This window comes from Kwoniella mangroviensis (assembly GCF_000507465.2).
Source record: "Kwoniella mangroviensis CBS 8507 chromosome 1 map unlocalized Ctg02, whole genome shotgun sequence".
NCBI lineage: Eukaryota > Fungi > Basidiomycota > Tremellomycetes > Tremellales > Cryptococcaceae > Kwoniella > Kwoniella mangrovensis.
The window spans coordinates 923,806-946,827 of NW_027062534.1; the positions used below are offsets into that span (position 1 = coordinate 923,806).

Consider the following 23,022-nt stretch of genomic DNA (forward strand, 5'->3'; position numbering starts at 1 on the left):
ATCATTAGAATTGAGATGGTGTTCTCTGACGTGACAGATGAGATCTAGGATCGGCTTTGGCCGTGTTATCTATCTGATTTGCAATTGCAGTTTATCATCCCTGATCATCCGTACCTTGATCTGTTCGCACTTGATAGTGCGTGATTCTGCCTGCGTATGCAGCTCATCAATGGATCAGCTGTTCAGAGGTATGTACAGACCAAAGTGCGGGATATAATGCCTTCAGACTCAATAATACTCCGACAAATCGAATTCCGCGGTCTGACAAAATGACAGTGATCCTCGAGCCTGCTCATACACATGACTTCGCCCATGCCATAAGAACCGTCGCCGTCATAGGCTCGGGGCCTACTGGAACACCTGCTGCTAGACATCTTCAAGATGCCGGTCTGAAGGTGCGGCTATTTGAGAGACAGTCTCAGTCCGGCGGTATCTGGAATTGGCGACCTGCAGCTTCACTACCATTATCGGGGCCAACACTCCCTCCATCGGTCGGAGCTTTCACCCCTGTGTTCCGTCAAAGTGGGACCTATGAAGATCCTGATCGTAAGGAGAGAGACCACTTCAATCCGCCCAATCCATGTTATTGGAACCTGACAAACAATGTTCTTACAACAACGATGGCTGTGAGTCCGATAATTATGGGTTGGTGCCATTGCTAATTTTGCGTTTCACATCAAGTTCAAAGGAATGTTTCCCATAAATTCTTAGCTGATTATGTGCATAACTATGCAAAACATTTTGGCCTCGACAAATTAGCATCATACAATACCAGAGTCGAAAAGGCCGAGAAGGTCGACCATAAGTGGATGTTGAATCTTCGAAAGGTAGTTGATGAAGGGAATGAGAAAGCCAGAGAGGAACAGTGGTCCGAAGTGAGTTGTCATGCGTTTTGGGCTATCCTATCGTTTCTTCTTCATCTGACTTGAGTTCCCAGGAATTTGACGCTGTAGTTGTGGCTACTGGTCATTACAACGCTCCATACATACCTCCACTCAATGGTGTGGATGCCTGGGCGGCTGCATGGCCGACCAAAGTCATACATTCGCAAGGTTATCGAGTACCCGAACCCTATGAAGGAAAGGTGAGTGCAGTTTTCATGAGCAGTGCATGATATCTCGCTGAATTTGGCCCTAGACTGTTTTGCTTGTTGGCATAGGCACGAGTGGTACCGATATCGCTCGAGACCTCGACCCATACGTCGAGAAAACCTACTTAGTGGGCAGAAACAAACTCAGAGGTCCGCCCGCATATCAGAGACAACGTAAATTGCAAAGATTCATGGTATCCGAGAAAGGGGAGTCAGTGGCGGAGATACAGCGATTCGTTCCTCCAAACCCTGGACAATCTATAGAGGAAGCAGAAGTTGAGCTTAAAGACGGAAGAATACTGAAAGGTATCAGTGAGGTGATTTTTGCCACCGGGTAAGCAGATAGCCATCTAGGGTAAAACAAAGTATCATACGTTGACTGACATAGTGTAAATTAGGTATCAGTACTCCTTTCCATTTCTTCCAAGGCACCATAGCAATTATCAAGGCGTGCGCTCGGAACGGGCTGAAAAACACCAGCTGGTGACCGATGGCTCTGGCGTGCTCAACTTGTGGCGTGACGTTTTCTACATTCCAGACCCACCACTTACATTAATTGGGTTGAGTGTGAACACCTCAGCATTCTCTTTCTTCGAGTATCAGTCGATCTCCATCGCAAGGGTTCTCTCGGGCAAAGCTAAGTTACCAGATGAAGCTACGCGTTGGGCCAATTACGCCCAGCTGGTCAAAGAGAAAGGGGAAGGCAAATTTAGTCATCTGCTCAACAAGGATGGAGAAAGAAGTTATGTCAGAGATACGGTCGAGTGGCTCAACAGAGAGGCGCAATGGTCAGGCGCGGAGTTGATCGAAGGCCACAGTTTTGAATGGCTGGCGGAAAGCGATAAGATGCAGGAGCTGTTTGCTGTCAAATATGGTATCACGCCGGAACAGCTTCGACAAATCAGTGAGGAGATCAATGCGGGTGATGGGCAGGATCAAGAGGCTATCTCGAAAGACTTTGCGACCGCTGCCGACGAGACGAACGCTAGAGCGATTGAAGGATTGGCGAGGAGGGTGGGGGCCGTGAAGGCTTAAATGAACAGACCGACATATTTTGCTAGACTCGAACGTTACAGATCATGTATTTCAGCTGTGATATGCTCCTTCCTGAGCTGTGCCAAAAGTTCCTAACACTTAACGAAGTCACTCAATTCATCATTTCCGTGTGCTATAAACATATCTTCCTGAGACGCCGCCACACACATACTACGGACAGGATCAGGAGTGATATAAGGGGAGAGATTCAAATAACATCACCAACGAGATCATCACTAGAGGGGCATAAGGTCATAAGCAACATAACCAAGATGTATGTAAGAGAGTGCAATCATCTCTAGGATCTAATGCAGAACAGTCGTTCTGTTGTTCTCAAAAGTCAGACCGGAGGTCGCAGGTTGACTTCCATCTACACTGTCAAGATCTTTACCGTCGTATCTCTCGTGGAGGTCCCCTTGAGAGCTCCCCTCGCTCTCGTCTTGTCGCCTTCTCTTGTTATCACGACGTATGAGCAGTAGAATAGCAGTCATCCAGACGACTGAAATGTCGCCCAACATCAGCATTCCAGGCTTAATGGTAGAGACGAAGTCACTCACTCAGTAGGATGTTCAAGACCAAGGACCAGGTCCAGCCCTTTTTAGCCCGAGGGAAGTCGGTAGTTTTCCATACGAAATTTGGTGCCTATCCCATTTCGGAAATTCAGTCAGCTTAAGACTTCTTTGGTGGATATCTTCAGCTGCGCCACTCACTACAGCCTGAACTACGTAAGCGAGGTCATTCGCTGCAGCCACGAGCAAAGCTCTTTTCTCCGTATCATCAGAACATAACTCATTGATAAACGTCAATATCAATGGTCCTGCTCCTTGACCGATCTGACTGATGTAATACAAGGCGAATGTGGTGTTGATATTCTTGTACAATGGGAAAGTTCTCATAATTGCGGCGATAATGAGCTGCCAAGGCGTCAGTTGATCACTACGCAGCCCAATGTAAAGCCCGGATGATGACTGACGGAATACACAGCTCCGATATAAACGAATGGCCATCTTCTTCCCCTGAAGACACCATCAGACAGCCAGGCGAATGATGCTGCACAGACAACAAAGATGGCGGTTTGTGGTAAAGGCACTGTCCGCATCACTGATTTAGTCACCGACTTATACCAATCAAAAGTCAATTACACTTACGCAAGTTGATCTGACTAACGGTATAGGTCTTGCCTGGCACCGGTGGATTTGTCTTACCATTGAACGATTTGAGCCAGTATCCGATCGCTGGCTGAGGCCATTGATTATTCCATATCACGTATAGCAGAGCTATTCGGCCATTCTCTTTAGCTTCAGACCCAACTCTTGCAGATGATTACAACTTACGAAGGAAGTATGTGTGCCAACTGAGGAATAAATTTTTAAGCTTCTTCCAAGACCAGGGTTTCCTTCCTGCTCTTCCAATCTTTTGAAGTCTAGTTCGAGCAAGTTCAAACTCCTGAAAAAGCGAAAGGAAATTTAGCAAGAGAGCTTCCTGTTTTTGCCATCACAGACTCACATCTTCGGTGAGCCACCACGACTTTTTATCCTGAAGCGGGAGCGGAGGGAAAAAGAAGAAACCGAAAATGGCGATAGGAAGCGTGATTATGGCATCAATAATGAAAAGCCATCTAAAATCACTTCAACATGAGCTGTGATCCTACAGGAATAGGAAGGATGACCCACTCACCTCCATCCTGCTATTCCATGAATACCGGATAAGTTGTTGTAGGCCGCTGATTGCAAGAAGCCTGAAAACATCTGGCCCAAGGAACCAGCAAGCCAAAAGATCATGGCTCGCTTACCAATCTCAGCGGGAGTGTACCATGAGCCCAGGAGGTAGTGGATACCGGGGTAGAAACCAGATCTATACGTGTAATCCTGTCAATATGACTTTTGGGAGAGGTAAAACGTAGACTTACTCGAACAGACCGACAAGGAAACGTAAAGCATAAAGAGACTTGAAAGATTTTACAGCGTAAGACCCGAGAGTGGCAATACCCCAGCCCAGTTCCAACTGTCGAAAATACGTCATTCCATGTCAGCCCAATATGCTCAAGTGGGTTATCGATACCTTTAACACCACTCACGGTTGGTATGACCCATCGAGGCTCGATTCTCGTCAAAAGCAGATTGGCAGGGATTTGACCGATTACATAACCAACCGTCCAAATAGAGGTGGAAGTAACCAGCTCGTTGCCATACATGTTGAGGTCTTCTTTCATCCCTGATAAGAACTGAAGGTCAGACTTACAGTCAGCACATCTCTTATTTGTTTTGAAGCTGGACTCTTTTGGGACTCACAGCCGTATTCGTATTTTGTTGATCCAGATTTTTAATCTATCATAATTTTGTTAGAAGGATAGGTCAAAGTAGGGTAAGAGCTGACATCAAACTTACAACTATAGTTGAGAAGAATTACAGTCAGCTGAAATTGCACTATCGACAATCACTGCATGGCTCATCACTCACAGCTACACCAGAGGGACCAAGAGGAGAGCGCATGGGTTAGTCATCGCTTTTACGGACCCTTAATAATGCGTTAAGACTTACTATCCAAGCTGTGTGTTCGGATTCGTGTCAGCTTTATCACGACCCAATCAATCCCGCAGTTCGAAGCTCACAGATGCAAACGTCAAGATCACCGCATCTACCTTGAACAACAACTTCCTTTCAAGAGGAGGTCTATCGAAAGTATCCCATATTCTACCTTTCCAAGTTGATTTCTGTACATGTTGAATTTTATCGTGAGCCTCGAGGTCTCCGACAGGTTCCTCTGGGAATGGATAAGCGGGCTGACCGGACATCTCTACGATATCGTCCACTGGGTCTAGAAGGGGAATGTGTTCTGGGGAACGATATCCTGCACGTGAATTTGACATCCTGTTACTTTATATACTCAAGTCCTCCGGTCTCTACTCTCAGTGATCTTACGTTAACTTTTCTGATCCCTTGATGATGAGCAAGCAGAATTTGATATAAACGCAGTGGCTATCTTTAGAAATAGACAAGAGAATTCTCAGAGTTTGACAAGCAAGCGAGGTCTCAAACGCATGTTCTCATCATGATGCTCAAGCGTTTAGCTGAACTTTCATCATCCTGTACAGGAGATGACGTGCTTTAACACCTTTAGACTACTCGTTGCCGCAATCACGCAACCTTCAACCATCAATTCAGGCACGCCACCAAAGGAATGCTCGGATCTGAAATACCCGACTGATAAGATAGATACAGCCAACTGCGGTGGCTGCCACTTGGAAGGAATGCGCTATCTGACGTGATCGACCCATCACCGGATACTCATATGATCATGGCAGATGTACATCCTGGATCTACAAATCAAATAATTTGACATAGCTGATCTTCGCACTTTTCTAGCATATGGCTTCCTAAAAACTCAAAAAAGAAATCTCCCTTGTTCCCTTTCCGCTCATTCTTCTCACGCACGTCTTAGGGTGGCTTCGGGAACTAAACTTTGTTCAGGACCGCTTCGTTTCTGTATTCTTCCGTTTGAGGTGAATAAACGTCTTTTTCGTCTCTGCTTGATGTACCTTCCGGACTGTCTGGAATAGGCACTGTGTCAACAGAGCCAATCGCTTGCGCTTTGAGTGCTTTCTTCTCATCCCGTCGTAGTAAAACTTGTATCAAGGCAGTCCATAGAACTGTTTGATTATCAGTCATGCTTCACCGTGTACGACAATCACATGATGTCTATCCTGGAGATACCACTCACTGAGTAACACTGCCAACAAAGCGAATAAGTCCAGCCTTTTCTTGCTTCTGGGAAATCGACAGTCTTCCATACGAAATTGGGCATCTGAGAAAAGCATACAGTGAGTTCACAACAAGCAAGAACATATTGTGTGTACAGTAATGAAATTCACTTACTATACTCTGGAAGACATAGGCGAGATCGTTTCCTGCAGCTACTAATAACGCTCGTTTTTCCGTATCATCTGAGCATATTTCCTAGATACAAATGATACTCCGTTCAGCTTTGTCTAGAATGACTGTGTCGACAGAATACTTACATTGATCCAAGTCAAAATCAGCGGACCAGCACCACTTCCGAAATCTTGCAACCAATACAAGACTTTGGTCCCAGTGATATTGGCATAAAGATCAATTTTTAACAATGTCGCCGCGAATATGAGCTATAAGAGAAAGCCAGAATCTTCTCAGTGCCCCTTCTTCCGCGCAGAGATACAACCTACCGAACAGGCTGCATTGAAATAGATGAAAGGCCATCTACGACCTTTAAGTGGTCCGTCAGATAGCCAGGCATATGCTATAGCACTGATGATGAAAACACCTCTGGTGATCAACGGAACTAGACGAGTCTCGTTAGATTGCCCGTACTTCAGAGTAGCGGTCATACAACTCACGTTGATTGATCTCGGGAACCGAGAAATGTACACCGGGTACAGGTGCCGGGGTAGCATTGAATGATTTGAGCCAGTATCCCATAGCTTGCTGACCACCACCGTTGTTCCATATCTGCACAAACGCCAATCAAGCCGTTTAGTGGCGTTCCATCAAGATAGGTTTATCAAGGCCTGACTTACAACGTAAAGGAATGCTATAATATCGTTCCGGTGTCAGCTTTCCGAAACGTACAAATCTACAGATCGACTTAGCCAAAGGATGACATACGAAGGATATAGGTGTGCCAGCTCTTGAAGAGCTTCTTGAACTTGGCCTTGTTCCATTTAGATCTTCCTGCTCTGCCAATGCTGGTCAAACGCCATTGGGCGTGTTCGTGCTCCTGTTAGTAAGATCAGCATAAGTCTATTTCATAATCTATGTAGGGTTCATACCTCTTGGGTTAACCACCAGGCTTTCTTGTCCTGCAATGGCGCAGAGGGAAAGAAGGCATATCCCAACAATGCGATTGGAAGGGTGATAATCGCATCGATAATGAAGAGCCATCTATGGAAGAAATATTAGCGATTGGACGAAGTACTATCAAGAATAGTAGTTGTGCTCACCTCCAGCCTGCTAGACCGTGAACACCATTCAGGTTCGTATATGCGGCAGCTTGTAGGAACCCGCTGAACATTGATCCGATTGATCCAGCCAGCCAAAAGATCATCGCTCTTTTACCGATCTCTCGGGGTGAATACCAACATCCTAGAATGTAGTGGATACCAGGATAGAATCCCGATCTGAAAGCCAATATCAGGATCAGCGAAATCACCGAACCGACCAAACAGCAAATTCTTAACCCACTCGAACAGACCGACCAGGAACCGGAGGGCATAGAGGGACTTGTAAGATTTGACAGCGTATGAGGCGAGTGTGGCGATACCCCATAAAAGCTCCAACTGTGCGGTACGTCCAGGTGTTCATCAGTACAGCGGAGTGAACTGAGCAAGTCACGAAACGGAAGTGGGCACTTACAGAAGGAATGACAAATCGGGGTTCAAGACGGGTCAAAAGTAGATTGGAAGGGATCTGCCCAATGACATAACCCACCGTCCAGATCGTGACGGCAGTGACTAGTTCATTGCCGTGCATGTCGAGATCCTCTTTCATGCCTGACAGGAACTGCAAGGACGCCGTCAGCGATTTTCGCCAGAACCTGGATGAGTACCGAGAGCAACTTACGGCATTGTTGATGTTCTGCTGATCCAAATTTTTCAGACTGTAGTGAACGGTATCAACGTTGTCAGTATTAGTATCAGGCAAAAAGTCCATTTCTTCGGAACAATCACTTACAAGCTGTAGATGCAATTTAATAACAGATCAAGTCAGCATGTGAGTGGTCTGGGTTTATGGTCTTCGGTTCTCGGACTCACTATCCGAGCTGAGAGATCGAAAAAAAAAAACAGTATACGTTAGCACTTGATCCCTCCCTGGTTTGTATGTCTGTATGTAAACACGACTTGAACACTCACAGATGCAAAAGTCAGCATGACAGCATCAACTTTGAAGAGTAACTTTCTTTGATCTGATGGCAAGTCGAAAGTATCCCATAGTCTACCTTTCCAGGTAGATTTGATCGTTTCAATCTCTCTGGGTGGCTTCTTATCGTGGATATTGCCAACAGGCTCTTCAACGTATGGTATCGTCGACATTGTACCAAAACTGAACTGCGACCGTCTCTTTAAATCGGCACGAGATAGTCTCGATCAGGTCGATAGACTTCGATGTTCTCTATTTAGGTTGGTCACGGTTTCCGATACATCACATACAGTAGGTATGTTTATATATGTATATTTGTTCCTAAGTCCATTTTGCATTTTTCAGATGACCGCGACCTTGAGTCACAGGCTGCCCATGATTTTCAAATCTGGAACGATCAGTCGTCATTTGTACTACTCTCTTGGCTTGGCCTGATAAATGTATCTTTGTACCTTCAACATGGGACCCATGTCAGGCAAGTCATCCACCAATAACACTTCTTGGCCTTGTCCCTCCTCAGTAGCTCCAATCCTCCTCTTCGGGACGTGACAAGGCTAAAACGGATGATCGAATGGTGAAGCCTCACGATGTCCCCCAGTATTTGCCTCTGCCTCCACATTAGCCATTGAAATCACTCGAAAGCACGATTTAAGCTTGTTCCTGCAGTCTATCTTGTCTTGGCTTTCTCCAGACACGGCTTGAATGAACGTCAGATGGCGTGATGAAAGAGCCCTTTACCATGACCAGTCATCCACTTCAATCTGATATGCAAACACAATCACGAGCGTGATCAGTAGAGTAATTCGGTGAGTGTCATAGCATAGAGCTCGGTTTCGTCGTCCCTGCAATGTCGGAAAAATGACCTATTGATAAGAAATTCCGCTGATATAATATGACGCCATTGAAGTTTATCTTTACCATCACGCAATGATCACGAGTAGTGTAGGGTACTCGTTGCCAGTTTGGTAGGGGCCCTTGTCAAATGTCTCGTCCGACAATTGATATTCTTGGTTGTCTGATGACCAATAGCAGAGATGATATTACGCCATTCCTCTTGATATCGACGTGATCATGTGAATGACAATGAGATTAAGCTGATTAAGCATCTTCGGGTATGACCGAGCGAGAGATGACTGTAAGATGATTCGTATGCAGTATGCAACATCTAGAGATGGACACTGAATAACTGGTGCTATATATATATACATATACACGAACGCGGTCGACTGATGGGCTTTTGAGAACACCAAACGATTTCCCGGATTCTTCAGAACCTGAACCGATACCTTCATACAAGTCCGCACTTACGATGGCTCCTATCGCCCTAGACACCGCTTCTCCAGCCGCTGCCCCTCCAGCGAAATCATCCCTTGAGGATATCGCCGCATTGAAAGCAGCTCTGAAAGAGGCGAAGGCTGAAATTGTCTTACCTCCTGATAATACCCTTCGAAGATATCAAAAAGCCGGTATAGATCTTTCAGGAGGATATCCTTACTTCCCACCTAAGCCTGATTACGTCCAGGAAGTAGGCAAAATTCGAGAAAATCTCCGAGAATATAAGGATCCGGGGTTGAGAGCTGATAAAGAGAAGAAAGCTTTGTTTGGAGCTGCGAAAGAACTTAGAGATCTGACGAAATGGATTGGTGTGAGCTCAAAATCCTTCTGAGGTTCGAAGATGACCAGGGTAGCAAGCCAATCTGACTTATTTGTGTTATAGACTGAGATCGTAGGATTACAACTCAAAGATCTGACTGATCAACAAAAAGACGGACTCGCTCTACTTGTATCGGAGCGATCCATAGTCTGTGAGTGGTATAGCACATCGCACGAGACAGACAATGCTAATTTTGATGTTCGTTTGTTATGTACTGTATAGTCTTCCGAGACCAAGATATATCACCTCAACAACAACAAGAGCTCGGTATCTACCTCGGGGACGGTGAGATCGAAAGACACCCTCAAGCTGCCCAAGTACCAGGTGTTGGAGGAGGTATCACCCTGATATGGGAACAGGGCAGGAAAGATAAAGTATACAGCGGACGATCTCATCGAGTACCCTATGGAGGTGGTCAATTTGGTTGGCACACAGATTTGGTCCATGAAGGTCAGTCCATCCTCCTGATGTCCAGGGAAATATGCTTGTTGGTGCGATGCCTGATGAATGATTATGCTGATAATATCCTGAATTAGTATACCCACCCGGATGCACCCACTTACATCAAGATACTGTTCCTGAAGTAGGAAGAGATACCCTCTGGGCATCAGGATATGCAGCTTACGATAAGCTCTCTCCCGCATTCAAGAAAGTCATTGACGGACTGAAGTGAGTGTGACTTCAGATCTTCAGCAGAGCGCTCTGGAAGTGGATGTGTTTTGACTGACATGATGTGGACGTCGTGGTGTTGATTGATCAGCACGTAGTTACAAGGACGAGAACGACCCAGAGGGAAATAAGAAGTTTGTCGAAAGGACGCATCCGCTAGTCAGAACTCATCCGGTCACTGGTTGGAAAGCTTTATGGAGTAAGTTTAATATTAGTACCGAAGAGTGTCACTCATTTGACTGACTGATGGGATGAAACTAGTCAATCAAGCTATGACCTCCCACATTGAAGGTTTCGATGAAGCTGAATCGGACGCTATCCTGAATTACTTATATAACGTCTATGAGCGATCGACCGATATCCAAGTTAGATGGCATTGGACCCCCGGAACATCGGCTATCTGGGATAATAGATCTACTATTCATACAGTTTCGTATGATTATGATGGGGAGAGACATGTGAGTTTGCTAGTTAGCATAGGGTCAACCCCAAGCCCTCATGCCGAGGTGAGCGTCTGCTAATAAGTTGATCCGACCTCGTGTAACAGGGTACAAGAGTCTCGTCTTTGGCTGAGAAACCATACTACGACCCCAACTCGAAATCTAAAGCTGAGGCTTTACAACTCAAAGGATGGCTGAATACTCCGGATGTAGCTTCTAGGTATTAAAGTCTATAGCTAGGCATAAGTTAAACGAACTGTTTGAACGGCTCTTGGGTTGAAGCTTTCATAAGATGATATGTATCAGGATTAGAATCGAAATTGAGATGAAATTATTTGGATATGTCGTTGAAACAGACAGGTGGTGGCATGCTATTTGGTATCTTATCATCATTGCGATGAATGGTAATTCTCTAACCCATCTATATACGTCTACTGTCATTATTCCCATCCATTCCAATCTACTCAAACCTCTTCAACCATTCCACCACATATCCGCAGAGCACCTGCTGAGCCTCAGCCTGTTCCACGTCATGAGAGGCATCTTTCAGCAACTTCCACTCCAACTTCGAATTCGAAGCTTTCTCCCATCTTTGCAACTTTTCTGTAACATCGCCAACTTGATATTTCATGTCTGCGTCGGAATACAGCACCAAAGTTGGAGCTGACAATCTGCCGAATGAAGATGATAAGGAATGTGTGAATGGTTCTTGTGGATCGAGAGGAACATCATCGGAGAAGTAGTCGTCATCTCCACTACACCAGAAGAGTTCAGAATTAGCCTCTAGAGCCTCTGACAGTAGAAAAAGGATTGGTATGTGTGTGTGCAGAGTAGACAAGACAAGAGAGAGGGAGACTCACCCCACACCAATCAAGCTGAATAACCTATACGCAGTGATGGGTAAAGGATTGCCACCAAAATTGGCTTTATCACAAAATTCCTTTGGCAACAGTTCATCCCCTTTACCATCTTCAATCATCTGTTCAGCTAATGGTAACATCTCGAACCATTCCTTGGATCCCAAAAGGTGTAGGTACTCTCGATCGGATGCTGGAGCTTGCATTATACCGCCTTCGACTTTGAGCTCGGAAGCTTGAGAGATTGAAGGGTCAGAGAGGTATTGTATCACGTTTTGAGAGCCGGTTGAATGGCCGGCGATGATTAGAGTTTTGATGCCTAAATGGTCAAGCGGAATATCAGATGTCGAATCGCGATGGTTGATACGGGTATGAGGAGATATAGGTACAGGTGGGGGATGATGCTTGAATAACCATATGGGAGACAAAGGGAAGATCGACAAGCAGTACCCACCAGTCTGTCGTAGATATTTCACTAAAACTTCCATCTCTTCCCTGTCCCTTGTCAGACTACCTGTACCGTATCCCCCGTAAGCCGAACTCCAGTGGAACTGGACACTGCTCAAACCCCTTCAGCGATCCTTCCATAGGACCATGTATCGATAGGAGGGATGAACATAGACTTCGCACTCACAACTTCCAGCCAGCTTTGCCCAAAGCCTCTGACAAAGGATAACTGAACGGTACAGCTCCTAAACCATTGGTCAATCCTCCAATGAACACCACCGCTTTGTCCGAAGTGAGATCACCGGAAGTGAAGATTGGGTACTTGTATAGACCCGGGTGATATGTTGAGAGTACACCGGAGAGGGACATGGCGAGCTGGAAGATAGTTACCCAGATTTATTTGGAGACAGATGACAGAGAGATCAATGAGTGAAGATGGTCTTTTGTCCTTGTCCTGTTTGCTTTTTTGTTATCTGATATGGCGTGCGATAGTGATCCGATGACCCCGCACCAGGCGCTTAAGTGGGGTGTCACGTGACACGAAGACTTGGTGTTTGTTACGTCATGACCCCATCCCATCTCATCTCGCCACCACACCACGATGTGTTGGAAAAAAAGTTCAAGACGCTGTGAAAGATATCTTGTACCAGACAGTTAGTGTTATCGGGAAGATAGCGTTTTATTGTCAGAGATACCTCAGGATATCTTTCCGCACTTTCTGAACATGTCCTCGGCGACCTTCTCGAACAGCTTCAACACCAAGAAGAGAGAGCACAGATCCGAACCTGGACCATCTCGTCGACAGCCCAAACAATCCGACGACGATAACTGGGAAGATTTAGATAACAATTCTCGCCGGCAGCCCAAAACTCCAGAGAGGGTATCAAATCGATCAGGTAGAAACTCTCCATCTGGATCAACGATCTCTTCGCCTTCGCGTAGACCTAAGCATTCATCTGGTACTACCAAGTCCAGGAGTACACCTAGAAAACCCATTGCTACTCGCCCTCAACCGTCTAGGCAGACTCGACCCGCCATACCATCCCCGACATCAGCATCTCTGAATGACACCCTCAATATCCTCTTACTTCCATTTCGACTACTACTAGCCCCGCTGCATTTCCTCCTTAGCCCATTCCTCGCCCATCTCGCCAATGCTGTCTTACTCCTGACAATAGGTAGTCTAGCAGCATACTTCGTTCTCCCTGTATTACCGTCTATCATCCTTAAGCTATTGGGTAAAGCTATCCGATACCTCTCTAATGATTTTATATCCAGGAGCCTAGGACTCGCACAAGACTCCGACATTACCTTAGGAAAGGAACTTTTGCTATTGCCGGCTAAGACACTTGCTACGCCCACTTGCCTACTGACTGGACTGTTCTGCCAGACATCACTCTTCTCACATCATCTGAACGGGACGAATATACCTGCAAGACCATTCTGGGCCAGTTGGGGATCGGGTGAGCAGCAAGACGAGGACCCTGTTGATGTAGGTCATTACGCCAGGGCTTTAACTCAAGAAGCGAGAGGAGCCAGAGATATTTTCGACAGTGTTAGGATGCTAGGTCAGGGAGGTGTAGCTGGAGGACTGAATTATGTCAAGTGAATAATCTATTCAAGTAAAAGGGTGCGTGCTGGAAGACTGATGAGGAATTGATCTAGGATATGGGAATTGGCTGTTACGGTTAACACTGGATCTACCTTGGAAGGGAAGGGAATGTTCGCCGAGCAGATCAAGGATGTGAGGTCGACCTTTAATAATATCAAAAGTAATGCTAACAAAGTTCCATTGTCTTGTATGATACCATAGCTCGGAGATATGACTCGTGATCTGTCAGATGAGATTGTTCATATCGACTCAAAGACTGTCAATGCTTTTAGCTGGTTACAATGGGAGGTAAGTGGTGTTTGTTCTGTATTAACCGTTAGTTTTCATCAACAGCGAGACTGACGATCATCAATAGTTCCGTGACTTAGTCAACCTCCTTTCCCTTCCCGCACCGACACGCCCAACATCTACCGTCCTCTCCCGCAAACTTCATTCCCTCTTACTCCGCCTCTCTACAGAGCTAGACACAATCTACGCCCTCACCTCCACAGCAGCACAGCACGCCTCTCAAGCATCCGTTCACGGTCAATCGCTTGACTCCGAGTTGAGCCGTACAGCTACTGGACTACGATATGAGAAAGATCGATCTCCAGGGTGGAAACTGTTGTATGACAAATCGTCTCATTTCTTCGTAGGTGGTGAACCATCTAAGATTGAATTAGTAGAAAGAGATCTCAAGATCACCACCAAGACTATAGGCGACATTAGAAGATTAAGTAGGAACTTGGAAGATACACGGACGAAAGTGAAAATATACAGGGATCATTTGGGGATGTTTTCTGCTTCTATGATGGGCTTCCATCTTGGTTCATCGGATGATGTGGGTCTGGGACCGGAGGAGGAAGTTAGGGTATTGGCCGAGGTTGTAGATGGGTTGACGAGGGCGGTGGGGATGGCTAAGACTGAGCAGAGGAAGGGAAGGGTTGAGACGTTGGAGATTGATCAGTAGATGAGGAGCAAGGAATGAGGAGCGATTCTTGCGTCCATATCACACATACACGTGGAGAGACATCCATCATGATATATATCATGTTTGATCTGAAGTTTGATAACCTTGTGTTTTATATGTTTGTACTAGTTGTATGCATATCTTCTATCATCTTGCTGCCTATCCTATCTATAGTTCTATAACCCACTCATACACCTCCTTCTGTCCTCCTCCTCTATGCTCGGGCCACTCTATCATCATCTCAGACTGTATGACGAACCCATTCTTCCGGAGGACATGGTTGGAAGCGAAATTACCTTTTTCCGTATGCTATGATCAGTCGTAACCATACATGTTTAGCTGCAACCTGAATGAACCTGGAAGACGGTCAAGCAGAAGAGAAAAGGGTATATCCGGCCAACAACTTACAGCTGTCGATTTTTGGATGCCTAGCCATCTAGCCAAATCTATAGCAACTCCCACCATGGCATTGCCTATACCCCTCCCTGCGAATTCATCATGGACATTATACGTGACTTGCCATTCAGATCCGGTTTTGGAAGGAGGTTTGAGACCCATTGTACCAATCACTTTACCTTGGTCGGTCCGAACTGCCCCAAAGGGAGATAACCTGACACGGGTTTTGGGATATGTCGAGAGAGAAGGTGAAAGGTTGAAGGAATGGTGGTATTGGATTTCAGGTATGAGGTCCTCTGCGTCGCATCGAGTGAATCTTTGAAAACCAAGTCGGAAAACAATATGAGGTCGAGACCAGATTTACAGGGGAGTAGAGTAGGAGATACGAGATCGACTCACGGTGAAGGTCGACTCCTACCCCATTTCTCTACATTGGGAAGGTTAAACAGTTCAATCTGGACATTATATATTTCAAGTCAATGGCATTGATGAAGGTTCCATGAAGGGATCGTCAATGTATGTACTATCGTAAATGGAGTGTAGCGAGAGGAAAAAATGAACACACGAGATCATCCAGATCATCTTCCTTCCATGGCGTCGATCGTAGGTGAACCTCCTCGTTGACTGCATGGCGAGAGCGGACGTTCAAGGGGATATATGATTCTCCTGTATCTGATATCTTGATAGGAGATGACATGGTTCAAGTCATATGGTGTTTTCCATGGAGTTGAGATGGTGCGATAGCATGAGAGTATGGTTATGATTGCAGTACATCATGAATTGCTAAGATGGAGAGATATCTGCTCGTTGTTTATTTGGGTATGAGATCATGGTTGTTGTTTTCATCGGGTTAAGCAGAGTGTTCTGTTCTGTACCTCATGATGGGTATATTTAGCTAGATGCAAATCGCTACTTATACATGATGACATTAACATCGGAATCTATGACATGAATTGTCCTTTTAGGCAGAGAAGCGAAGAAACGAAAACTGGACTCTATATTTATTGACTAGTCGTTATGATGAATGACGGAAGAGAAAGAAAATATCTAAAAATACAGTGAAAGGTCCAGCCTCGGCAGATTTGAGGGGAAGAAGAAAGAGATTGAATAACGATGTATACAGATGTTTGTGGGTCTGTAATTGTTCGGACACAAAGGGTTGTCGAAAGAAGGATCCCGATAAAATTGTCATGGGGATCAGATGAAATGATGTATAATAAAGAAAACGTCAACAGCAACAAGAACAAGAATGAACGAAGAGAAAAGTTCTTCTGAGATCATATTGTCCAGTTCGATTTCCATTGTAATTATCGTCTTGCCTTTCCACTACCATTCTTATTCTTATTCTTCCTTTCCAAATGAGCCAATTCATTGTCGATATCTATTGTCCTTCCTCCAAGCTGTTCGGCAATGTACGATCCGAGTTGGTGATTCTCCCCATCAGGATAGCGATAGAGCTGCAACATCAAATAGCATTAGCAAGATGTTTATCAGGTTGATAGATGAACAAATAGTTAAGTCGGTGATAACGAGGGTATGTATGAAAATTGAAGAGACAGAATGCACTTACACAGCTGACTGTAAATAGCGTTCCGGTCAATTTCATCTTTTTGCTACCTGGGATACTTGCTCGGGATTGTAATTGAGCTTGGAATCTGTTCATCTTGGCTGCTTCTGCTGAAGTTTCTTTCAAGATGGGTGAAGAGGATTCACCGTCATCTGGGAAAATACCAGTACAGAGGTTGTTGAATCTACATTTGTGTGATATGATAAACTAATTAGCGAAAGTGATTAATGACTGACTGAAGGGAAACAACAGCTTGACACAGGAATATGGAAATACAGGTCGATATGATTAGATGTGGTATATTTTTTTTGTGTCGATCACAATCCGGATATACAGTTGCATACCAAGATAGACAATCAAACAGTCAAACTCTCAAGAGAGACGCTCACTCGGTTGTGAAATCCCATCTATCCAAATAATCAGGTATGCTAACAGCTATATATTTTGGTGTTTCCCTCGACCTCCGTGTTTTTGCTTCTACCCTGACAATCACTAGGAGGAGGATGAAGGTGATGAAGAGAGTCGGTAGTCTGCTGAACATATCGGATTGTTGCTATTCTTCGACTGACAAGAAGGGTACAGTCCGGGCGGAGGAACGAAGCTTGTGGATTGCCTCAATTGGTGCTCAGTATGACCTGTAGGTACTGTCCTCTCGAGATCTAAGTTGTAACACTGATTTATTATGTTCGTTCAGCTCAAGTGAAGTTCAAGAAACAACAGATGGGAAAGTATGAATTGATTGGTACGTTCCATTGATAATTGATCGCATACACATAAGTTAGCTTTCGCTTTCATGCTGCTGCATTGTGATACCTTTACTCTCCTCGTCTCAGTCCCCAGCCTAAAATTTACTTTGCTTTGGGTTACTCGTCGAGCATGGGAACCAGAGCGGGAACAAGGGTACATGGTAGAGTACGTTACTAAATCCGACCCCTCAAATAATCGAGAAATCGACTTTTCTCGCATGCGCATACAAAGTACGCATGAATGACGGGTACCGCTTCTTGTTAGATCAGATCTGACGCACGTTTGAATCGTACTACCGTAGAATAGAATCAAAATAGCCCGAATGCGAGGACTCTCAACTGCGACTTCGCGGTAAGTTTTACCTTGACAAGGGAAACTGAGGGAGCGGGATGTAATTTAGACTCGTTTTAGAATTGGTTTTTGCGGGATGTCACCGGTTTTCGTATCCCCTATCTCTCTGCTTTGCAGTCTTAGCGAGAGCGAGTTTTCGGGTTCCTCTTTCATACTCTGGTGCAATCATGCATCATGGTGTAGGTATCACGTGGGAGCTTCCATGAGCATTACATTTCCCGCATAGTTTAATTCAAGCCACCGACGTCGCATCGTTTCGGAATAAACTATGTGCATTTATAGGGATGCAATATGGAGACACACTTTACATAGGGGGTTTGTACAGCTCGTTCAAAAAAAATAATTTCTGCGTACTTTACATACGTACTCGAGTAGCTGACTGTAAAGTTGCGTGATATGATAATCACTCGTATCTGGTAGCTTGGACGGCATGGAGACACATTAACACAGTGAATGATAGATGACTCAACGCTATGATTGATGGTCTTATGCTCATAGCTTCAACTCATACCCATGTATCACCCTCACATCACCACCTTTATCTTCAGGATACTGCTGTAACTTCTCGCCGACGTATGTGAATCCAAGTTTCTTGAGTAGGGAAGATGAAGGGATATTGGATGTTTCGCAGAACTATTCACAATAGGGAAGAAGGATTAGCAAGACTTCTTCAATGCTGGACGGAAGGGATTCAATCTGTTCTTTGTTCTGGTGGACGGACCGCAGAGTCGAATCACAAGGTAAGATAATATACGCACAGCTACGACCATCTTGACTCCCAACCACCCCGTAAACTCTATCAATGTCTGTACCATGATTCGTCCGATTCCTTTCCCTTGTAATGAAGGATGCAAATCATATGCAATCTCCCAAGCGCCGACTTCCTTCTGCGATGGACCAACGTTAGCTGATCCCACCACCCTGCCTTGATCATCTCTCAAAGCGGAGAGTGGGAACATCGGGCACGACTCGAGGTTACCAAGTGGTGGTGGAGTAACATTAAGGAAGGATGAGGCGAGATCGCGATGCAATGGGAGGATTGAAGCGATGAATTGATAATCTTTTGGACCGTATCTTTAAGAAGAAGGATTACAGAGTGAGTTAGTGATACTTGTCAAACGTATAGTAGATGCGTCGTCACGCACCAGGACACCTCGATTATATAGTAGGAATTAGATATATGACTCACGGGTACGGTCGAAGACATGCCCATTTGCCCACATCCGGATGATTGAAAAGTTCGACCTGGATATCAGTCATTCAATGATCAGCCCCACTAGTCCCCTTTCTCAAGTCAGGCTGTTTCACCGTTTATCACTCACAGCGTCGTTCACATCGGTGTCTTTCCATAGCGTTAATCTCAGATCATTCCCTTGTAGTTGCATATACGGTCCATCAGGTCCTTGTTGAACGGGCGAAGGTGAGGTCGAAGGAGGGTGTTCGGGCATTTCTGAAGGAGTCACGGGGAATAGTGAAGAAATGATCCGTTGTTGATTTGAGTTGAATGCTTTGAGTCGTGTAAGAACCAAGTTGATTCCACGATGTCAGTCAAGTCAGAACAGAATCATTCAAACCTTTCATGCTCGTTATTCGTCTCAGCGTGAGTGCTGTTGCAAGTTCCGTATCAATTGAGTGAAGATGAAAAGTATCATATGGTGATCAACCAAATGCCTCGGTCAAGTCCGACTTCACCCAGACCCAAAATATGCATGATATATATAAACATCGTGCAACACCCATCTCTATCGTTCGCCTTGTATCAATCACTGCTGAGTTTCATCTTACTCCCTTGATTCTTATCCTTCGAGACCACCTCCTCCCTCATCTTGTTGACGTTGGTCGGCGAAAGGGTGAAACAATGTAATTCCTCGGCTACAAAGGGTGCGAGTTGGACCATCTCGCCTGAGGGGTATTGATATATCTATGGATGAATGGAACGGGTCAGCTCTGTCCTCTTGCTTTGAGTATAACATGGAGACGGGAGAGTCACAAGAGCTATTACTCACACAGCTTGCAAGAGCTTCATCTATCAAAGTGTCAATCATACATCAGCTAATGTACTCGGTCACCGTGTCAAATCGACTCACCTGGATGATAATCATCGTTCAATAAAGTTCTCTCCACTTTAGCATCTACGAATCTAGGCTCGAGGGGATTATCAATGTCCAAGTACAAGTGAGAACATAGGTTGGAGAATCTGTAACGAAAGTCATCTCGTCAGCTCATTTCGTAGAGAGAGTCCAGGTATCTTGCGTCTCGGTTACTCGACGGTGGGAAGATGATGATCTCCGGTTCACTAGAAGATAACCCACTCGCTTCCGAAATCCCAAATATCAGCTCTATTGGTAGGAAGAAGAATTCTAACTGGAGAAGAGTACACTAAAGGTTTCTGTTTAGTGTTGCCCATACCTAGAGGTCTGGCCGATACGGTGATGATGATTGAAAAGAATAACCAGAGGGAAATCGTGAGGGTCATATTGGTGTGAGTGTGATATATATATATGTATATATAATGAATGATTCATCAGTGGTTAGTAAATGACAAGAAATGAATGATGCAAAGTCTTCTTATTTATATCGAATACCAGCTGACATGACTATCTATATATACTGATTCCTCGTGTTTGTTGTTCATGTTAGTTTTGATCTACGCCCGAGTCCATCGATCCATCAATTAATGTGATTCACGCAACCATCAAACACCTTCTCCTCTCATGGTCCGCCTCGACTAACACTGAGTCGACGATGCTGTCCAGGTAATTGAGGAAGAGTAAGAGTTTGATCCGAGCGACGAGGGAATAGATATTGAGCTCAGCTTCACTCGACTCCCGTGTATGTTTTACGAGGAGACGAGTCTATCCTGGATGTGTGCGACTGTGTGGAGCCGAATAAGAACAAGAGAGTGTGAATCAGTGGGACAGTAAAGTGGACACAGAAACGGGAAAGGGGATCATCCTTCAAGGAAGGCCGTGCGGATTGACATCAACTTGAAACGCTTGGACCTGGAAGGGAAGTGTTTTGCACCATCAGATTCGAGTTGAAACACGCACTGACCATGTTCATCAACCCTGGATATGATCTGCAAGGAGATGAGAATCAAACATCAGGGTGCATACCTGTATACATCTTTGACTGGATTGTGCATTACAGGACCAGAGAGTGAAGGATAGAACGGGTCATAACGACCTCCCATGATGAAACTTCACCAGTTGACCACACTTTCTCTGACGCTTACTCAGCATCATCATAGAGGGTAGCAAGGGCACTACCTCCGAGATCAGTTGCTACCGATGCGCCGATATTCCAATACTCCCCAGTGGGAACTTGGTAGATCTATTACTCTTCATCAGTATGGATCAAGTCGCTTGTGTATGCATATTTCAAGATAGGAGAAGGGGAAGATGACTTACACATTGGACAGCGGCTTTGTCTATAACAGAGCCAAAACCATGTAAGTGATTCTGTGGTTAGCCTTGCCAGTCAGTGAGAATGAGGGGGGTATATACTTACGTCCATGCCAAATATCTTTCTCAAACCTCTCTTGGAAAGTCTGGAAGATGAAGATTGGTCTGTCGGTAGCTTCGGATTCGCCGTAATATCTAGGACACAGATCGAGGAATCTGGCGAAATTAAAATCATAAGACGTTCTCAGTATCGTACTTACCGGATGGAGGGTATTTTGAGATCTTCACTCACTGTTTCTCGAATTCATCCATTGACACATCATCTGGTCGAAGGACAAATTCCGGTTCGGGGTAGTTGGGTTGAGGATCAACAGATTTCGCTGTACCGCTCAAGGCGAGGGAGAAGAAGAGAGCGATAATGGATTTGGTGGCTAACATTGCTGATGAATTGCTGTGAGTGAATAGATATGGCGTGGTTTCCTTTTAGGCTGAGATGGGATGGGAATTCGGAAGAGAGAATGTGAATTGAGGCAGGTCTTATATACCTTTCCACTTCACAGCAGCGACGACGATCGCCAGATATCAATGTCGGCATTCACATCATACCCTTCTCCGGCGAGGGCGTAACGGTCAAGCGGGCTTTCAACCTTCATCAATGACGAGGGCCATCTCACCACGAGGTTCATGATAAATGGCATTCTGATCAGCTGACACTTGAGCGAAATGCGGATTAATCGGTCGGTCAACTGAAAAGAAGGTCTGAAGTGATCTGGGCGGATATCATATGAGAGAATATTGGTGTGAAGTCGATCTCGGTGATCGTTGGTCAAAAGGATGCTTAGACCATCGGACGCGCCATATGACATCTGTCGGTCGAATGGTGAGGACTTGATCGACGGCTGAGGAGGATGACCGAAGGGCTAGTACATATTTACATCACTCGATCGAGAACTGATGCGATCTGCATGCCCAATGCATTGCTCGGAAAGGCTCAACACAGGAAAACTCTGACATGTCGAGGAAGAAAAACCCTATCGTACGAGCATGCTGATTCATTTGGTCCGCTGTTTCAGGTGCAATGATCGCACGCAAATTCGAAATCGAGACGATCACATGCACATGATATACAATATCCTATCAAGACAGAAAAAAACCTCCGGTTCCTCTTCGAGAGCTACTCAAACAGAACAGCACCTATCTCCGCTCCGGTGTCCTACCGGATGATGAGGTTCTCTCTCTCATTGTGGTCCTTCACCAGTCTCAATAGGATCAATGGTGATGATTCCATCCCCTCCAAGGGCCATAGCTACATCTACACCGATGTTCTGATACTCGGCAGTAGGGTATTGGTAGATCTATAAACAACCCATCATTGTCAAGTTAGGCATCGGAAGGTTTTACTCTGGAGAAAGCAGTGTACTTACACAGCTAACATCTGCTTTTCCTGCGAATTAACAGATACTCTGTCATCAGTATCTATCATCTTTCTTGAGAGACAACTTAATATGTTTAGTGATCAAAAAAAAAAGAATGTCACTCACTACCAGCCCATTGATCTTGATCGAAGCTCTCTTGGAAATCCTCAAAAACAAAGATTGGTCGATCGGTGACTTCGCTCTCTCCATAATACTTAGGGCAGAGCTCGAGGAACCTGGACGTTCATCACAAGTCTCAGAATGCACGTTTCTTACAATGGGAATGTCAAAGTTCCTGAAACTTATCTCCAGTACGATGCTCACTCTTGTTTGAACTGCTCGGTAGTCTTGTTCTCGGGTCTAATGACCTCAACAGGGGGAGGGAAGTCCCGCTTGATTGGGTTTGCCGACGCGGTGAGTGCGAGGGAAGTGAGGAGGGTAAGAGCGACTTGAATTGAGAACATGACTGTCAGATGTATATCAGCGAAAATTCAGAGC

General features: G+C 45.2%; 12 protein-coding genes across 12 annotated transcripts; 3 read left to right on the forward strand and 9 right to left on the reverse strand.

Moving 5' to 3' along the window:
* Positions 1-269: 269 nt before the first annotated feature.
* On the forward strand, positions 270-2,125 carry I203_105441 (uncharacterized protein; the record flags this gene model as incomplete). Its single annotated transcript, XM_019144601.1, has 5 exons — positions 270-546; positions 682-875; positions 938-1,084; positions 1,138-1,424; positions 1,489-2,125. The coding sequence occupies 5 exons, from the start codon at positions 270-272 to the stop codon at positions 2,123-2,125; spliced, it is 1,542 nt and encodes a 513-aa protein (XP_019005936.1).
* A 305-nt stretch (positions 2,126-2,430) lies between these two features.
* On the reverse strand, positions 2,431-4,994 carry I203_105442 (uncharacterized protein; the record flags this gene model as incomplete). The annotated part of the gene is made up of 12 exons (XM_019144602.2): positions 2,431-2,624; positions 2,683-2,767; positions 2,836-3,039; positions 3,099-3,214; positions 3,274-3,402; positions 3,460-3,571; positions 3,632-3,743; positions 3,803-3,979; positions 4,035-4,129; positions 4,203-4,349; positions 4,417-4,452; positions 4,737-4,994. 12 exons carry the CDS (start codon positions 4,992-4,994, stop codon positions 2,431-2,433), a joined length of 1,665 nt encoding a protein of 554 aa, XP_019005937.2.
* Positions 4,995-5,756: 762 nt separating this feature from the next.
* Positions 5,757-8,189, reverse strand: I203_105443 (uncharacterized protein; the record flags this gene model as incomplete). Its single annotated transcript, XM_019144603.2, has 15 exons — positions 5,757-5,774; positions 5,846-5,929; positions 6,001-6,081; positions 6,144-6,266; positions 6,327-6,442; positions 6,498-6,609; positions 6,678-6,691; positions 6,766-6,877; positions 6,930-7,041; positions 7,101-7,277; positions 7,342-7,436; positions 7,513-7,659; positions 7,720-7,756; positions 7,911-7,918; positions 8,010-8,189. 15 exons carry the CDS (start codon positions 8,187-8,189, stop codon positions 5,757-5,759), a joined length of 1,416 nt encoding a protein of 471 aa, XP_019005938.2.
* A 1,136-nt stretch (positions 8,190-9,325) lies between these two features.
* I203_105444 (uncharacterized protein) lies at positions 9,326-11,006 on the forward strand (the record flags this gene model as incomplete). Its single annotated transcript, XM_019144604.1, has 7 exons — positions 9,326-9,661; positions 9,734-9,821; positions 9,893-10,120; positions 10,207-10,339; positions 10,438-10,538; positions 10,601-10,797; positions 10,887-11,006. 7 exons carry the CDS (start codon positions 9,326-9,328, stop codon positions 11,004-11,006), a joined length of 1,203 nt encoding a protein of 400 aa, XP_019005939.1.
* Positions 11,007-11,239: 233 nt separating this feature from the next.
* On the reverse strand, positions 11,240-12,452 carry I203_105445 (uncharacterized protein; the record flags this gene model as incomplete). The annotated part of the gene is made up of 4 exons (XM_019144605.1): positions 11,240-11,534; positions 11,640-11,955; positions 12,091-12,194; positions 12,271-12,452. 4 exons carry the CDS (start codon positions 12,450-12,452, stop codon positions 11,240-11,242), a joined length of 897 nt encoding a protein of 298 aa, XP_019005940.1.
* A 355-nt stretch (positions 12,453-12,807) lies between these two features.
* On the forward strand, positions 12,808-14,644 carry I203_105446 (uncharacterized protein; the record flags this gene model as incomplete). The annotated part of the gene is made up of 4 exons (XM_019144606.1): positions 12,808-13,688; positions 13,749-13,827; positions 13,897-13,983; positions 14,051-14,644. The coding sequence occupies 4 exons, from the start codon at positions 12,808-12,810 to the stop codon at positions 14,642-14,644; spliced, it is 1,641 nt and encodes a 546-aa protein (XP_019005941.1).
* Positions 14,645-14,812: 168 nt separating this feature from the next.
* I203_105447 (uncharacterized protein) lies at positions 14,813-15,737 on the reverse strand (the record flags this gene model as incomplete). Its single annotated transcript, XM_019144607.1, has 4 exons — positions 14,813-14,953; positions 15,053-15,356; positions 15,440-15,495; positions 15,606-15,737. 4 exons carry the CDS (start codon positions 15,735-15,737, stop codon positions 14,813-14,815), a joined length of 633 nt encoding a protein of 210 aa, XP_019005942.1.
* Positions 15,738-16,347: 610 nt separating this feature from the next.
* On the reverse strand, positions 16,348-17,148 carry I203_105448 (uncharacterized protein; the record flags this gene model as incomplete). The annotated part of the gene is made up of 3 exons (XM_019144608.1): positions 16,348-16,497; positions 16,611-16,791; positions 16,997-17,148. 3 exons carry the CDS (start codon positions 17,146-17,148, stop codon positions 16,348-16,350), a joined length of 483 nt encoding a protein of 160 aa, XP_019005943.1.
* A 1,049-nt stretch (positions 17,149-18,197) lies between these two features.
* On the reverse strand, positions 18,198-19,153 carry I203_105449 (uncharacterized protein; the record flags this gene model as incomplete). The annotated part of the gene is made up of 4 exons (XM_019144609.1): positions 18,198-18,338; positions 18,464-18,779; positions 18,895-18,950; positions 19,028-19,153. 4 exons carry the CDS (start codon positions 19,151-19,153, stop codon positions 18,198-18,200), a joined length of 639 nt encoding a protein of 212 aa, XP_019005944.1.
* A 311-nt stretch (positions 19,154-19,464) lies between these two features.
* I203_105450 (uncharacterized protein) lies at positions 19,465-20,181 on the reverse strand (the record flags this gene model as incomplete). The annotated part of the gene is made up of 4 exons (XM_019144610.1): positions 19,465-19,626; positions 19,712-19,731; positions 19,793-19,902; positions 20,018-20,181. 4 exons carry the CDS (start codon positions 20,179-20,181, stop codon positions 19,465-19,467), a joined length of 456 nt encoding a protein of 151 aa, XP_019005945.1.
* Positions 20,182-20,936: 755 nt separating this feature from the next.
* On the reverse strand, positions 20,937-21,547 carry I203_105451 (uncharacterized protein; the record flags this gene model as incomplete). Its single annotated transcript, XM_019144611.1, has 4 exons — positions 20,937-21,038; positions 21,116-21,135; positions 21,216-21,325; positions 21,402-21,547. 4 exons carry the CDS (start codon positions 21,545-21,547, stop codon positions 20,937-20,939), a joined length of 378 nt encoding a protein of 125 aa, XP_019005946.1.
* An 800-nt stretch (positions 21,548-22,347) lies between these two features.
* I203_105452 (uncharacterized protein) lies at positions 22,348-22,988 on the reverse strand (the record flags this gene model as incomplete). The annotated part of the gene is made up of 4 exons (XM_019144612.1): positions 22,348-22,464; positions 22,534-22,553; positions 22,651-22,760; positions 22,849-22,988. The coding sequence occupies 4 exons, from the start codon at positions 22,986-22,988 to the stop codon at positions 22,348-22,350; spliced, it is 387 nt and encodes a 128-aa protein (XP_019005947.1).
* Positions 22,989-23,022: the final 34 nt, after the last annotated feature.